The 17,548-nt window shown below is 41.9% G+C and overlaps 1 protein-coding gene across 1 annotated transcript; it reads right to left on the bottom strand.

Annotated features, from left to right (window-relative positions):
• Positions 1-6,978: 6,978 nt before the first annotated feature.
• On the bottom strand, positions 6,979-11,268 carry actb1 (actin, beta 1). Its single transcript, XM_028444853.1, has 7 exons — positions 11,188-11,268; positions 10,175-10,303; positions 9,045-9,284; positions 8,360-8,606; positions 8,083-8,274; positions 7,799-7,980; positions 6,979-7,660 (listed from the first exon to the last, which is right to left on the bottom strand). Exons 2-7 carry the CDS (start codon positions 10,295-10,297, stop codon positions 7,517-7,519), a joined length of 1,128 nt encoding a protein of 375 aa, XP_028300654.1. The 5' UTR covers positions 10,298-10,303; positions 11,188-11,268; the 3' UTR covers positions 6,979-7,516.
• Positions 11,269-17,548: the final 6,280 nt, after the last annotated feature.

Here is a 17,548-nt window from a genome sequence, read left to right as displayed (position 1 = left end):
CTACGTTCCAACCCTCACCTATGGTCATGAACTTTGGGTCATGACCGAAAGAACAAGATCACGGGTACAAGCGGCCGAAATGAGTTTCCTCCGTAGGGTGGCTGGGCTCTCCCTTAGAGATAGGGTGAGAAGCTCAGTCATTCGGGAGGGGCTCAAAGTAGAGTCGCTGCTCCTCCGCATCGAGAAGAGCCAGATGAGGTGGCTCGGGCACCTAATTAGGATGCCCCCTGAACGCCTCAGGCACAATGACGAACTGGTGCAGACTCTGCATCACTGCAGACGCCGCACCAATCCGCCTGTCGATCTCTTGCTCCATCCTTCCCTCACTCGTGAACAAGACCCCGAGGTACTTGAACTCCTCCACCTGGGGCAGAACCTCATCTCCAACCCGGAGAAGGCACTCCACCTTTTTCCGGTCGAGAACCATGGACTCGGATTTGGAGGTGCTGATTCTCATTCCGGCCGCTTCACACTCGGCTGCGAACCGATCCAGTGAGAGTTGAAGGTCACGGTATGTTGGAGCCAACAGGACCACATCATCTGCAAAAAGCAGTGATGCAATACTGAGGCCCCCGAACCGGACCCCCTCAACGCCCTGACTGCGCCTAGAAATTCTGTCCATAAAAGTTATGAACAGAATCGGTGACAAAGGGCAGCCCTGGCGGAGTCTAACCCTTACCAGAAACGATTTCGACTTACTGCCGGCAATGCGGACCAGACTCTGACTCCAGTCATACAGGGAACGAACAGCTCCTATCAGGAGGTTCGATACCCCATACTCCCGGAGGACCCCCCACAGGAATCCCCGAGGGACACAGTCAAATGCCTTTTCCAGGTCCACAAAACACATGTGGACTGGTTGGGCAAATTCCCATGACCCCTCAAGGACCCTGCTGAGGGTGTAGAGCTGGTCCACAGTTCCACGGCCAGGACGAAAACCACATTGCTCCTCCTGAATCCGAGGTTCAACTATCCGGCGGACCCTCCTCTCCAGTACCCCTGAATAGACCTTACCGGGGAGGCTGAGGAGTGTGATCCCTCTATAATTGGAACACACCCTCCGGTCCCCCTTCTTAAAAAGGGGGACCACCACCCCGGTCTGCCAATCCAGAGGCACTGCCCCCGATGTCCACGCAATGTTGCAGAGTCGTGTCAGCCATGACAGCCCCACAACATCCAGGGCCTTGAGGAACTCCGGGCGGATCTCATCCACCCCCGGAGCCCTGCTACCGAGGAGCTTTTTAACCACCTCGGCAACCTCAGCCCCAGAGATAGGAGAGCCCACTCTCGGGTCCCTGGGCCCTGCTTCCTGATTGGAAGGCGTGTCGGTGGGATTGAGGAGGTCTTCGAAGTATTCCCCCCACCGATCCACAACGTCTCGAGTCGAGGTCAGCAGCGCACCATCCGCACCATACATAGTGTTGACGGTGCACTGCTTCCCCCTCCTGAGACGCCGGATAGTGGTCCAGAATCTCTTTGAAGCCGTCCGGAAGTCGTTCTCCATGGCCTCACCAAACTCCTCCCATGTCCGGGCTTTTGCCTCGGCGACCGCCGTGGCTGCACTCCGCTTGGCCCGTCGGTACCTGTCTGCTGCCTCCGGAGTCCCACAGGCCAAAAAGGCCCGGTAGGACTCCTTCTTCAGCTTGACGGCATCCCTCACCCCCGGTGTCCACCAACGGGTTCGGGTATTGCCGCCACGACAGGCACCGACTACCTTGCGGCCACAGCACCGATCAGCCGCCTCAGCAACAGAGGCACGGAACATGGCCCACTCGGACTCAATGTCCCCCGCCTCCTCCGAGACATGGTTGAAGTTTTCCCGGAGGTGGGAGTTGAAGCTCCTTCTGACGGGAGACTCTGCCAGGCGTTCCCAGCAGACCCTCACTATACGTTTGGGTCTGCCAGGTCTAACCGGCATCCTCCCCCGCCATCGGAGCCAACTCACCACCAGGTGGTGATCAGTTGACAGCTCCGCCCCTCTCTTTACCCGAGTGTCCAAGACATGCGGCCGCAAGTCCGATGACACGACTACGAAGTCGATCATCGAACTGCGGCCTAGGGTGTCCTGGTGCCAAGTGCACATATGGACACCCTTATGCTTGAACATGGTGTTTGTTATGGACAATCTGTGGCGAGCACAGAAGTCCAACAACAAAACACCGCTCGGGTTCCGATCAGGGGGGCCGTTCCTCCCAATCACGCCCCTCCAGGTCTCACTGTCGCTGCCAACATGAGCTTTGAAGTCCCCCAGCAGAACGAGGGAATCCCCAGAAGGAGCACTCTCCAGTACTCCCTCTAAGGAATCCAAGAAGGGTGGATACTCCGAGCTGCTGTTTGGCCCATAGGCACAAACAACAGTCATGATCCATCCCCCCACCCGAAGGCGGAGGGAGGCTACCCTCTCGTCTACCGGGGTAAACTCCAACGTACAGGCACTAAGTCGGGGGGCAAGAAGTATAGCCACCCCGGCCCGGCGCCTCTCACCATTGGCGACTCCAGAGTAGAAGAGAGTCCAACCCCTGTCGAGAAGGCTGGTTCCAGAGCCCTTGTTATGTGTCGAGGTGAGACCGACTATATCTAGTCCGAACTTCTCCACCTCGCACACAAGCTCAGGCTCCTTCCCCGCCAGAGAGGTGACATTCCACGTCCCTAACGCTAGCTTCTGTAGCCGGGGATCAGATCGCCAAGGCCCCCGCCCTGGACGACTGCCCGATCCACACTTCACCGGCCTCATATGATCCCTCCTGCAGGTGGTGGGCCTACGGGAGGGCGGGCCCACGTCGTCCTTTCGGGCTCTGCCCGGCCGGGGCCCGTGGGCAAAGCCCCGGCCACCAGGCGCTCGCACTCGAGCCCCAACCCCGGGCCTGGCTCCAAGGTGGGGCCCCGGTAGCGCCAATCCGGGCGACGTGAACTGCCTTTGATTTTTATCTTTCATATATGGCTATTGAACCGCTCTTAGTCGGACCCGTCACCTGGGACCTGTTTGCCTTGGGAGACCCTACCAGGGACATTAAGCCCCCGACAACATAGCTCCCAGGATCATTCGGGTACTCAAACCCCTCCACCACGTTAAGGTGGCGGTTAACCACAGGTGCAAAAAAAAAAAGTTAAGGTTAACCGTTAACCTTAAGTTTTAAATCTCTGGTAAGATAACTAAGCTAACAAAAAAAAGACTATTCTAGAAGGAATTAGTGATTTTATTTGTGTGGGGAAAGATTTATTTAACTGTATATAATTTTATACATTGCATTGAGAAGGTATTTCTTTTCTGCACTGGAAGGACTTTAATTCCAGATGAGGCTTAAAGGTTGCAGACCCCTGTTTTAGACCGTCACAGGTTAGTTTTTCTCTACTGTTGATGTGTTGTTGCCATAGTAATCCTATTGTAGATTGTACAAATCTACAATCTGTATAATGTGATTAAGCAACAAAACTATGAACATGTATGTGAACTGTCTCGTTTCAATAAAGATTTTGTAAATTACATGAACCGCTTAACCACTGCATCAGCTGTCAGCTCTCTATCCTCATCTCCACATAGCGTTGACCTAAATATAAACAAGGAGAATCACTCTCCATGACTGTTTTTGTTCATAAATGACTCTAACAACCTTTTTTCAAACAGTCTGTGGAGGAAAATTTCAGCATCCTGCCTTTACAGTGAAGAAAAATGACTTTGTTTCGGTCATATCACCGGCCCTCTGCGCTAAAAAGACACAGCGCTCTGTCTCTAAATCCTCGCTTCTGATTGGTCAATCCCACACACGGGAGCGTGGGGATGGGCGGGGCAGCGCAGATTAATACGAGAAAAATAGTTTGTGCATCTGTAGCGGTAGATTGGAGAAGTTGTAACCGGAGAGTCATTTAATTAAAAACATGTGAATAAATGTTGGATTACAAGTTTGCAGCTGTAATTGTATGTGTAAATATCAATCTATAATGTTTTTCCCATCATTTGTGACATTAAATTTATTTCACGTATGTGGATTTTTTATACACAAGCTCAAATCACATTCTACAAGCAATGGAAGCCCATTTTCGCCACTAGAAAAAAAAATATATATCTATATATATCAGAACTTATATGTGTTTGCTTTCCTGTTTATCCTTTGAGTAGCCTTTGGCTTTGCTGCTCTCAGACCTTACCATGGAGGGTGTAATTCGGACACTCGTCTTCACTTTGTATTAGTAAAAATGTTATGTTTATATCAAGAAGGTGTCCGCGGAGAATTCAGATAAAGGGAAACCCACCACAATACATATATTTACTCTTACAAACAATTGAACCAAACCTACGGTATATGTTTTTGGACTATGAAACAGACATGGAGTAAATGTATTAATGTTTAAAGAAAACATGAAAAAGTGCCTGTAAACACTTTGTGCACTAAGAGGTGAACATGTGGAAATGTCTGCAAAATTTTATAATAAATCACTAACACTTCAGATTATGTTTTTTTAAACTCACAATCTTGAAGTCTTTATTAAAATTCTCATTATTACCCGTTTTATTTCTTTTCACTGCTACATAAGGAGGGTTGTAGGCATAATCTCACCAAAAATACTGATTAGCATCACTATGGATACAATTCATATCTTTATACCAGAGGAGTGTGAAGCAGATCTTACTTGATGATGATTATAGTAGACGACAAACACAAATATTTGGTTAAAATCATTTACAAATTCAAGGTTGACGTCATGTGCACAGCACAATATACTGTAACAATATGTAATGAGGATCTATATGATTGATATAATTTATTTTTGTGTCATGCACACAATGTGCCCAACACTCATGGGCTTTTATAAGACACCGGAAGGTTGACATTTACATTTCATAACATTAAAAAGTTGCAGGCTCCTGGCACAGTTCAATCTTGAATAATAAGTTCTGTCTTTTTTTTAAGGCTTTTGAAATAAAATCTGATTAAACAAAGGTTCCTAATTTTTTGAAACACACCTCAAGTTTTTCGTAATCATCTAACCAAAGAAAAACAACGTAAATTGAAGACATTTTTTTTTTTAAAAAAAAAGAACATTACTTATGTTATCAAACAATGGTCAGTAAAACAAGAAGTGAATCTCATTTTCAATTTTATCCAGATAAGGGGTTCTCAACTCTGGGACCCACATATGCCACGGTCATTAAATCGTGACCCACTTTTTTTTTTTTAGAATTCACCAAACCAAATTTAGTTTTTCAAAAATAGCTGTTGAGAACAGACATATTTAATCTTTTTTAAAACATAAATCTTTATATAAAATAATGTTTTTTAATGATTTGAATTGATGTTATATGAACAGTTTATTGACACACATTATAACATTTTATACACTTTACAGAGTGCTTGTTAATGATTAACAAAGGATTAGTAAACCTTGATTATGATTTATAAAACATCTATAAACATTACAGAGACACATGGACCACATATTTGTTAATGGTTTATAAATGTTTTATGAAGCATCTATTATCATTATTTGGATTATGGTTATTATAAAATTGGAACTGAAAATTATAATCCCTCACTAATGCTTTATAAAGCATCTATAGACATGTTTCAGATAGATAATTAATAGTTTTATAATGGTTAATAATTGGTTTATAAACCATCTACAATCATTATCTAGATGGTTGTTATAAAGTTGGAACAGATGTACTTTGTAAATGGTGTGTAGAGCATCCACAATTGAATTGATGTTTATAAACCATTTAAATATATGTTAATGACTAATATAAAGCTGCAACTACTTCTTGTAATATTTATAACTAATTAGCCATTCGTTACACTATCATAACTAGGTGATCTGGGTTAGGGTTAGTTAGTTAATAATTAATTAGTTAATTAACAAAGCACATGCCTATAGTGGCCTCTAGTGGCCGGTGGTAAATCCTGCAATAATAACCATCCAATTAATAGATGCTTCATAAAACATTTATAAACCATTGACAAATATCTGGTTCATGTGTCTCCTTTATTAACCATTAACACTTTATAAAGTGTATAATATGTTGTGTGCAATTATACAAGTATATCACTACAAATCATTAAAAAAAACTTCTATCATTTTATTAACAGTAATTAACTATTAACCATTTTTTTCCCTTTATAGATGGTTATATGTTACCAAAGTGTTCTGTGTCATTAAGGAACCTGTCAGAACTATGAAAATAGCAGAGATTTGATGTATAACATTGTATAATGGTTGAAATTACAAAAGGAGTTTGCATTTGATGAATTTGTATTGGGATAATGTTTTGATTTTAGATAAATTACTAGTATAATGAACTGATTTGATGTAAAATGATTGTATTGGAGAAAGACTCTGTATTTTAACTACTTTGTTGGACCCTAGGAAGAATAGTGTCAGCACTAATGGGGATCCACAATAAATAAAAACATTTTACCTTAAAGTTGTTAAGTTAATGCTCATTTAAATATAAACTTTATTTATTTTATGGTTTGCACTGGGTAAATTGTAAACGTTGATCAGGTGATCTTTTATCTGGGCAGGTACGTAGGCAGAGCAAACATCAGGAAGGGGAATACTTTTCCTTCTGTTTTTAACCTGGAACCTTGAATAAAAGAGGAAACAAAGTTGTGGTTGATTTGTAAAAGGTATAAACTACAGATTACTAAAAGATTGCTTGTACACTATTTCTTTGTGTCCCATGAACATGTAGAGATTTTTGCTGTAACACTACTAAAGATGTGAGAAACTGAGAAAGGGTTAGTCAATCATTCAGTGCACAAAGTTCTTTCCTTAAGTTGTTGGTAGCCATTTACTGAAGGAAAAAAATGTAACTTGTTTGTCCCAAGATCAAAATTTACACGTGTGAATTTAAATACTTAATAGTTTTGGTGAAGTATCAGAGGAACGCTACATGTGCGTGCCATCTCTGGTGTAAGAAACATCCGGTAGCCATTATGTAGGTCATTGTGCAGTAAAATCACAAAAAGACAAACTGGTAAATACATTTCAGACGTGCGCTTTATTGGGTTGCCGTGTACACGAGAGGCTAAAAACCCTGTGCACAAACCTTCAATTAACACCTTCATACAAAAAGTAGAAGCTTCGTCTTTAGCTTGATGACAAATTCGACCAAGTATCATTTAAGGCTGATAGTACAAAAAAGAAAACAAAAGATTCAGATTACATAAATTACATTTTTTAAGTAACACTACAGCTCTGTTGGGCAGTGGGCCCAGCAGAGAATAAACCTTCATAGAGGCAAATAAAGTGGTGAACAAAGACATCTGGAATGACACACAAACACGACAATGGACATCATGTTCCTCACATTCACACTGCCTGGGAACGCTCTGAACCTCCTGCAGAGTTTCTCCCCTTCAGGGGCACGGTGCCATAGCCAGAGTGATGACGTATAGTAGGAAGAGGTGTTGTGGGCCCAGCATACACCAGTGCGTTTGTGTCGTTGTGTACACAGAGCCAGTCATTTGGGTTCAAAGCAGTGCGTGTTTGGGGCTGGTGGGGGGGCAGACGAGTCTTTCTAGAAGCACTTCCTGTGGACGATGCTGGGGCCGGACTCGTCGTACTCCTGCTTGCTGATCCACATCTGCTGGAAGGTGGACAGAGAGGCCAGGATGGAGCCTCCGATCCAGACGGAGTACTTCCTCTCAGGAGGAGCAATGATCTGTAGAGAGCCAAGACATTATTAATGGAGAGACGCAGAACTGACAAATATATAGTCCGAGGTACACATTTGATGCCGATTAGAACTTTTGTTCAGCAGAATTTTCTAGAAACTTAAAGATCACTAGAAGAATCTTACCTTGATCTTCATTGTGGTTGGTGCCAGAGAAGTGATTTCCTTCTGCATGCGGTCAGCGATGCCAGGGTACATGGTGGTACCTCCAGACAGCACAGTGTTGGCGTACAGGTCCTTACGGATGTCCACGTCACACTTCATGATGCTGTTAAAGGTAGTTTCATGGATGCCGCATGACTCCATGCCTATAGAGAAGTAAAATGTTAAGTTTGTTTTGTTGGTAATTTTTTTTAAAAAGCAACATGAACCCATCCAAAGCAGATTTGTGGCTTAAGGTGAAAACCTACCAAGGAAAGAGGGCTGGAAGAGAGCCTCAGGGCAGCGGAACCTCTCGTTTCCAATGGTGATGACCTGTCCGTCGGGCAGCTCGTAGCTCTTCTCCAGTGATGAAGAGGAGGCAGCAGTTCCCATTTCCTGCTCAAAGTCCAGTGCAACGTAGCACAGCTTCTCTTTGATGTCACGCACAATTTCACGCTCGGCTGCAGGGAAACGATGTTAAAATTAACTCTTGTTTAACTCCTCAGTGTCTTTTCGTGGCCGTTGCCTAGAGTAACGCGTACTCACCTGTGGTGGTGAAGCTGTAGCCTCTCTCAGTCAGGATTTTCATGAGGTAGTCTGTGAGGTCTCTGCCAGCCAGGTCCAACCTGAGGATGGCATGAGGCAGGGCGTAACCTTCATAGATGGGAACAGTGTGGGTGACGCCATCACCAGAGTCCATGACGATGCCAGTGGTACGACCGGAGGCGTATAGAGACAGCACAGCTTGGATGGCCACATACATGGCTGGAGTGTTGAACGTCTCAAACATGATCTGTCGGAAAAAGATCATTATTTTTTAGACAATTAAATAAAAATCCTTGAAGGCAAACAAAGCTGGTTAATGGAGCTTGTGAAGGAAGAAAAAGCAAATGTTAACAATGGAAAGCAACACAAAATTCATTCATTTAAGACACCATCATGTTGATCATACAAAGACAGTGTAGATCACATGCAAACACACACACTAGTGTAGTTAGATGCTTGATAGCTAAAGTCTAAATTTAATTGCACTCTGATCATTCCTTTAGCATCCCAGTGCAAAAATATAGACCTGATGCATCCGAGGAGAAGAAAAGATCAACTCAGGACAGAGAAGACCTACAAGTGTGAGGAGCAGGAGGGAAATGACAGATTGAGCAAAGAAAGCTAAATGCTGATATCTAGAGCCCACAGAAGGTAAAGTGAAAGAGTTTAGATGGTCTCTGTGTACCTGGGTCATCTTTTCTCTGTTAGCTTTAGGGTTCAAGGGGGCCTCTGTGAGCAGGACTGGGTGCTCCTCAGGTGCTACTCTCAGCTCATTGTAGAAGGTGTGATGCCAGATCTTCTCCATGTCATCCCAGTTGGTGACAATACCATGCTCAATGGGGTACTTAAGGGTCAAGATTCCTCTCTTGCTCTGAGCCTCGTCACCAACATAACTGTCTTTCTGGCCCATACCGACCATCACACCCTGGACAGGACAAAAATAAAGAATTACAAAGTTAATTCAACACATGATGTTATAAATAACAAAACAGCAATAGGGATGTCCCAATACAACTTTCACTTCCGATACCAGCACGAATCATACATACTTTTTTTTTTTTTTTTTTACTTCTTTTGTAGTGTAGAATGTTAGAAAACAGTTGATCAAGTGATGTTACTCAAACAGAATAACAGTCAACAATTCAAGTTAACTTCAGTTATTATTTTACTGTCAATATATGGTGGGAACAAAAAAAAATAAAAATAAAACAATTATCGGAGATTTTAGATGCAGTTCGGTATTGGAAAGATCATGTGTTCAAACAACATTGAAAAGTTGTTACATGTCAATTTGTAGAGCTAAACCATAATTCAGCTTAAAAAAAACAAAAAAAAACAAGATATATATACAATATTTTCACAAGGGAATGAAGAGGGGCTTGTAACTAATCACTAAACTGCTCCCTGGGCACCTGCAATCAGCAGCCCACTGCTACCTCTCGTGAAAAACGTAGAGAAGATATTCACTATGGCGATATAGTATACATTAAATAATGTCATTTTGAGTAATGCTACATATTAACAAATTTGTGAACACAGAGTATGGGTAATTTAAGTACGTCTGTTCCTGTCTTTGATATTGTATGTCACAAAGAAAACAAAAAAAGATTTATATTAAAAAAAAAAGAAAAAAAAAAAAAGGTAGTATTAATTTAGTTCTTCCTACTTTTTTCCCCACACATGTAATGTGAGTTTTAAGCTTTTGTGGATCAAATCAATAATTCATTTCTGCTGTTGTAATCCATTTTCTATTACTATTATTCTGTTGTCATTTTACATGATGGAAATAAAGACATTCATTCTGATAAACTTTACCTGATGCCTGGGGCGTCCAACAATGGAGGGGAACACAGCACGTGGAGCATCGTCTCCTGCAAAGCCAGCTTTGCACATACCAGATCCATTGTCCACGACAAGTGCGGCGATTTCATCTTCCATTTTTTTCTGTTTAGATTAAAAATAAATAAAGAAAAGAGACAGGTGAGTTGAACAGAAGCTGCTGTAGTGCGTTACATCTGGGATGGAGCAGTGTTATAATGGACACTGGACGCTGGATGTCGCAGTGGCGCAGGATTCAAGCCAAACTCAGAGTTTAGAGACAAAGGCGTTTTCCATCCTGGTCTGGACATGGCCATATAAGGCAAAAGTGAGCGAGCAGCTTAGAGATAGAGAGAGGCAGGTCAGCCCGGAAGACTGTGGGTTAAAATCCAATGACACCGACAGACGAACTGAGCTGATCCGACCACTCCCTGAACACAGACAGTCTGATCCATCCATCCACACCCACTAACCTCACTGTCACATTAACACGTAAATAGCCTAGATAACGGTACACCTGTTAGAGACAGGTGTTTTATTGATGCAGCTAGACTACATCATAAAAATAAGAAATAAAAATAAAAAACACTTCTACCATTAAATAAAGGGAACTTCTCTCCCAAACCTTACTAACTTATTATAATGGTTAACATAACTCACCAAGTCAGGCCTAATTCAGATTAACCCCTCACCTTAAATCCCTTAACACTACCGACAGCACACAGAGCTAACGCACATGCGCATGTGTAAGAGACAGGGTCAGTTCATAAAAAAAAAAAAAAAAAAAAAAAAACAGAATGACAGTGAGAGGCAAAAAAAAAAAAAAGCCATTAAACAACCTTTAACCCTGAGCTGTCAACACGTTACAACTATGAACGCCTCACTAAAGTATCACTACTAGTTTAACCTATAAGAAAAACTCGCACTACCGTTCAGAAATGACATTAAAATGCACCATTGGATAACATATGAGTACTTCCACACAGGGAGTGAAGCAGGAGCAGGCTTACCTGTGTGAGTGAGGGTTTGTCGACGTGAACTGTGTCTGAGCTGTGTCGGAACTGACTGCAATGAAGCGGAGTGGATGTCAGAGTTTTATCTGCGCACGCTCTGCAGCCCCCTCTCCATATAAGGAGAACTTTCCGCAGAGAGCGCTCCTATTGGTTCAGCTGCATCCACTGGGCGTGTCCACAGAGAGATCCACTCTGACATGACCGAGGGACGGCAGCGAGCTCAGGATAATTAGTAACATAGAATCTCACTAAGTTTAGCCTTCTCATGTTAAAATATTACATTTTATTTAGTGTCTTTTCAAGATATCACATTTGTTGAGAAAGAACTAAAGCAGAATTATGGTAACAACTCATATATCATTCGTCATGTGATGTCTTTTAAACATGAAAGATGTTGAAGTTGTTGGGTTGGGTTTAGGGTTAGGGTTAGGTTATAACCCAATATCGCAACATTTTTTAGGGGTTAGGGTTAGTCTTAATCACATGACCTAAACTGGCCAATGACTGACCATAACATGACCTAAACTGGCCAAATAGGGCAACCGTATGGATAGCCACTGCCTGGCTATTGATACGGAAACGTATGAATAGTCTGTTCATACACAGCAACCCTCATTGGCCAGTTTTGGTGACGTGATAGGTGCACCACATGACTTAAAGTTCTGTCAGTTGTAATTTGGCTCATATTTATTTTTAGCTACCCTGCTAACCCTTTTCTTTTAACCCTAACCCGAGCCCTAACCATATCCCCTTCCCTAACCCTAACCCAGGAAATACCCTAAAATGTTTATTTTTTTTTGTATATGTATTTTTAAAGGTGGGATTTATCGTGTTAAATATGTTAAAATGAAAAAAATATGACAAAAGCAGGATTCAAACCCACAGCAGCGGAAGGAAGAATTCTTGAGTCAGGCGCCTTAGACCTCTCGGCCATCCTGACATGGTGATATCGCAGGCACATAGCGGGTATGTATAAAAGGTCCGGAAAACGTACCCATCGTCCCAGAGGCTATGGATACGTTTCAGTATCAATAGACACTTCCTTTTGGGCATTAGGTATCTCAAAACTCTCAGACAAGCCTTTTAAAAGTGCATTTCTCAGTAGATAGGGGGTCAGGAGATATGACTCCCAGCATCATCTTCTACAGGCCTTTGGGCCTTACAGATACCAGTACTAATGTTTTCTTTAAACCAGTTTGGTTTGTTTTGACACTGTGACACAAATTCATCCAGCAATCCATCCTCTCTTCCCAAAGCCAACGAGAGACTACAGAGATGAACCCATTCACATGTTTATGGGGTGTCAAAGCTCGCCATCCATGCATCCATCAATCATCTTCTAAAGCCGGTAATCCCTGGACAGGTTGCCAGTCCATTGCACTGCTCACACAAAGACAATGACGGACACATACACATTGTCATTTCAGAGACCTCATTGAAACTACCGACGTGTTGTTGGGCTACTGCAGGACAACAACATTCCTGGGAAAAACACTACACTCTTGGGGGGAACATGCAAACTCATAGAACGGGTGGACCTAGAAGGGTGGCTTGAATGGAATTAGCCTGTAGGACAATTCCAATGCTAACTCAGATGACTGATAGGAGCAAATAAGAAATGAATTGTGTTTGTCGGCCTGTTGTGGATTCAGAAAGAGGATCCATCCATTTTTTTCTGACCCGCTTATTCCTTTTTTTAGGTTCTGTTGGTGCCTATCTCCAGCTTTCATTGGGTGTTAGGCAGGTGTACACCCTGGATAGTGCACCAGTCCATCGCAGGGCAACACACATAGACAAACAACCACTCACTCATTCACTCCTACGGTCAATTTAGAGACTCCAATCAACCTAACAGTCTGTTTTTGGATTGTGGGAGTACCCACGCAGCACGGGGAGAACATGCAAACTCTACTCAGAAAGAATAAGAAAGAGAATCTTAAATCAAAATAATTGAACATATTAACAAGAGTTTGTCTTCAATAGTGTGATAAGCTAACATTATAAAAGTTAGCTCAAAGTTGTGTAGGAGTATCATGCATTTCATTATTTTAGTCATGGCTTTTTATCTGCCTGGTGAGCAAAATGATGAAAAAAACCCAAAAAAGTCCATATCAATATTTAAACCCTCTGATTCACCTTTTGAATATGTAAACTTCTTCAAAAATGCTTTAAAGGTCCCATGTGATGTTATTTTTCACCCATCTTCATTTGTTCTAAGAACACCAAAAACACCGTATTTGAGGTTTATTTTCCCAACTCTGAGCAACTCTACACAAACAGGTTGATTTGTGGCCTACTTATGCATATCCATGGTTGGGCGTGTCTATAGACGGGACACTGACTTCCTCCTCCCCACATGGTGACGTAGTGCCAGAGGACGGCCCGCCCTCCTCCCACCCGCTCCGTAGCTGCTTTATAGACACGAGACAGCGCGTGGGGAGCGGGGCGTTCGCCGGTACATACATAGACTATAGAAAATACATACATAGCACTGAAATGCTCACCTTTGTGGGCGTGTCTGTTTTCACGTCAGTCAAGGCAGAGAGCTTCCTGGAGGCGTGGCTTCTCCAGCTCAGTGCCGCGTCAAATTTGTAATCAAAGTGGGAACGCGTCATCAAATTGGAGCGAGGTGTTTGTGCTCACCCTGCAGTAAGAAAGGAGCAAATCACCCTCTAACTAACGATTGAGGGAATCAATGAATCAATTTGGGCATGTGTATGAAGCCCAAATAGCACTTGTATGTTGTTGAAAGCACAGAAAAGTTAATTTAGCGTAACATGGGCCCTTTAAATCAGAATGAACAATAGCTGCAGAGTTGGGATGTACCAAAATATTTGCTTCAAAGCCAATAGCATCACTCAGAGCAGAGGCTGGTCACTGACAGCACTGTTAACACCCTGTCTAATATGTATGGCCCACACACACACACACACTGTCACTGATACACATGGTGTCAAGCTGAGCCATGTTTACAGGAAAACTAAAGAAGCTGTAAATCCCCAGTCCCTCATCACTCCTCTGGTAATGTGAGTGTTCAGAAGCCTGATGAGGGTGTCCATCCCTAGTGTGGTAAACAGGTGTATAGTTTCCAGTGCGTATATGTGTGTGGACTCAAACTTCATCAAATATAAAATCATTACAATGAAAACAAAAATGTGTATGTTCATAATCTGATCTAAGTGACCAATTGGAAACACCTGATAGAGATGGAAATGTTGCAAGATAGAACTATTTTATTTGCAGAGGTGTGAAGAGGACTGATATATTCTACTAGATTAAAATTGTACTCAAGTACAAATGCAAGTAAGTCATGCATAAATTACTCAAGTACAAGTAAAAAGTAGCTCATTTAAATAGTCACTAGTTACTTTCACCCCCCACGTTTATTTTTGGTAATAAATATTGACACGGTTCCTTTGCATACAGTAAACATCTCATGTATAAATCTTGCACAATTTGAACTTAATTCATTTTCCACAAAGGCATCTGTATAAAAAAAAGGTTTGTCAAAAATGTACAATTCTTTAAAAATAAAATAACACCAATGAATTCAATTAAAAATAAAAAAAATAATTATCAGGCTCTAAGTACAGCTACATTTATGAACTGTAAAACTGAGAAAATAACCTCCATTCAATGCTGTTTTGGCGCGGTGCATTACATCTGGTTGGTCAGCTATGATGTGATGCATTTGAATGTTGTCTGTTTATTTCATTTTGTGTAGTTTTGATCATTTTAAAAGAAAAAAATGTGATTTTACTCAGTAACGGTTGGGTGTAGAAATGTGACAAATTACTTTTAAAACGTAAAAGTTAAATGACTGATTTTGAAATACACTTTTAAAAGAGTACAGCTTTGATTGTTGTATGTATCTGAATTATATTTGTACGTCTGTATATTTGTATTATTATTATTATTATTTATCCTTTTTCTCTACTTTAATGTGTGCACGCGTATTGAATCCTTATTTAATTAACAGTGTTTTACTTAAGTATGTACGTTTTTCTTTCACTTTATTTCTTTGTTTAGTGTTTATTCTTTTTATTCATAATACTTCTTGAGCCTCTGTAACACAAGTCATTTCCCCCTGTAATAAATAAAGTTTTTTTCTGATTGTGATTCTGATTACAGTAACGTGAGTATTTGTAATCCATTATTTTTACCTCTGCCCATTTGGTTGAATTGTCCAGTGACTGGGTGGGTGGGTCAGGGTGCTGCTTTAACTCAATAAGGGCACCGGACAAAGACCCATTAAAGTTACACAAGGAATTCTCATTGCCTCTTTGTGTTCCTAATAAGGATATATGGCAGCCGGGTGTCCAGGAGGGACAGGATGTAGGTTTCTACAGTGTCTCATTATTGCAGTTGATGGCAGGAAGTGACAAAACAGACCTCCTGCACACACACACAGGCTAAAGCGTTCATGTCTGTATACTATCAGAATTGCAATAGCTAAGGCCGTCATAGTGTGGGGTGGTGTGTATGAGCGGAATAGACATTTAGCTCTCCAGTCTGGTATTGTCCTGATAGAAACACTGATCACACAGACAAACACATCCCAAGTATGGATTCAAGGCAGGACAAGCATCCCTTTAAGAGTTCCTTTGGATGACATCCATATAAGGAGATATTGGAGCCAGTCACATGGGCTGGAAGAATGCATTGCTTTGGTCATGTGACCATCCTAAGGAAATTAATGAATCTCCTTTGGAAAGAGAGAAAAAAAAGGTGTGCACACACACACACACACACACATGCTGTTTATAAAGTTTGTGATTGTCCACCTTGTGTCCGATGGGCGTTGGCTACTTTTTAACAAGCTTTTTTTGTGTGAAGTTTCTCAATGCTTCTTCTGAGTATGCATGTTGTTCTTCGAGTCATTTCAAAACTGCAAGCAAGCATGACTCATGCATACATTGCAACACACACGCACACAGAACGAGAGAGAGCGAGAGACTCACAGGCCTGGCTCTGGACTTTGAGTGAGACCGTATATGGAAAAAGTTACTGGTTACAGCTGAACTTTTCACTCTTCCCAATTGCTGCCACTCTTTCTCTTTCCTTTAACCTAACCGTTATTTCCCGCCTTCCCATTTCATTCACTTCATTATTGCTCTCACGTCCCTGGAAACTGAAGCGTTTTGCTTGTGTTTCTCTCTGCCAGCCTTTCCTAGAACTTTATGGCAGGGTTAGTTTTCAGGACCGAGGTCACGTCTCCTTCTCCTCACACAAATACAAAATATCTATACTCAAATGTACTGATACTCTTTAACGCTCCTGAAGGCCATAGATTAGGTCACATGCTCAATCAATACTAAAATATTAGTCACAGCATACCTCCAAACCTCATCTAAGCTTCAGTTAAGTTAAAGAACAGTTTAGAAATGTTAACGGAAATGTTTATGGAACAGCTGCATCTGAGCTGCACATCACCTAGTCACTCCTGTAATTTCGTCGGTTACCATGACTTCCTGTCAACATTTAGCTGTTCTAACGTATCCTGGGTTACCATAACTTCCTGTCAACATTGAGAGGTTCTGCAAAGCTGCATTTAGGACAATTTTATGAAATAATTTATTAACGGTATCATTGCAGCCCAAACAAATCCCACGTTGCACACCCTTGAACCCAGCAGCAGCCATGTTAAAAGTCTCAGCACTGTCTGTCCCTGAACCGCTGAGATGTTTGAGCCACAGACACACACAGACACAGAGATTCCTTGCTTTATAGATAGATAGATAGAGATTATTTAAAATGTGTTATCACTTTCATTCCATCATTATGCTTTATATTTGTTTTTTCACAGAATTCTGAGCAAAATGCTGTAGTCGGACAAAGGGTGGTACTTGGATTCAAAAGTTAAAGAAACGAGTACTTGAGCTAAAAAAAAAGTTTGAGAACCACCGACCTAGTGCAATGCAAAGCGTTGGATGCAGTGGTGTAAAGAAAACTGCTCTTTATGAAGTGATTAAATGTGAAGGAACTTTGTTTGAACGCTAACCTCAGTCTGATAGACCTTCTCGTCCAATATCGGTGACTGACCTACCTCAAAAATGTGTTTCTTGAAGAATCCTGTAAACCTTGTGAAAATCCTTCTTAGAACAGTTGAGGCCATTATACCTCATTTGCATGTGAAAGCAGGCACACAAAGTACTTTCAGCAGAAGTATCAAACAGTAAAATAAAATCTAGCACATTTTTATTGGGGCAGTGTTGAAGTGTAATACATAACATTTTGCAAAGACATGGATTTGAAGAGCTGTAAAAAGTAATATTTTGATAATAAAAAAAACCAGATCACTGGTGTACCACATTTTAAATTCTGCATTAGTCCAACAAGGAGGACCAAAAATAACTGC

The sequence above is a fragment of the Gouania willdenowi genome, chromosome 1, assembly GCF_900634775.1.
Source record: "Gouania willdenowi chromosome 1, fGouWil2.1, whole genome shotgun sequence".
NCBI lineage: Eukaryota > Metazoa > Chordata > Actinopteri > Blenniiformes > Gobiesocidae > Gouania > Gouania willdenowi.
Note: the sequence above shows the minus strand (reverse complement) of the source record. Positions and strands in the feature narration are given on the sequence as shown.

Excerpts from the sequence above, each read along its gene's own strand:
- actb1 (XM_028444853.1), bottom strand. The coding sequence starts at position 10,297 with ATGGAAGATGAAATCGCCGCACTTGTCGTGGACAATGGATCTGGTATG. Across the intron at positions 8,607-9,044 it reads ACAGAGAAAAGATGACCCAG|ATCATGTTTGAGACGTTCAA; the intron begins GTACACAGAGAC and ends TTTTTCCGACAG. Across the intron at positions 8,275-8,359 it reads CTACAGCTTCACCACCACAG|CCGAGCGTGAAATTGTGCGT; the intron begins GTGAGTACGCGT and ends GTTTCCCTGCAG.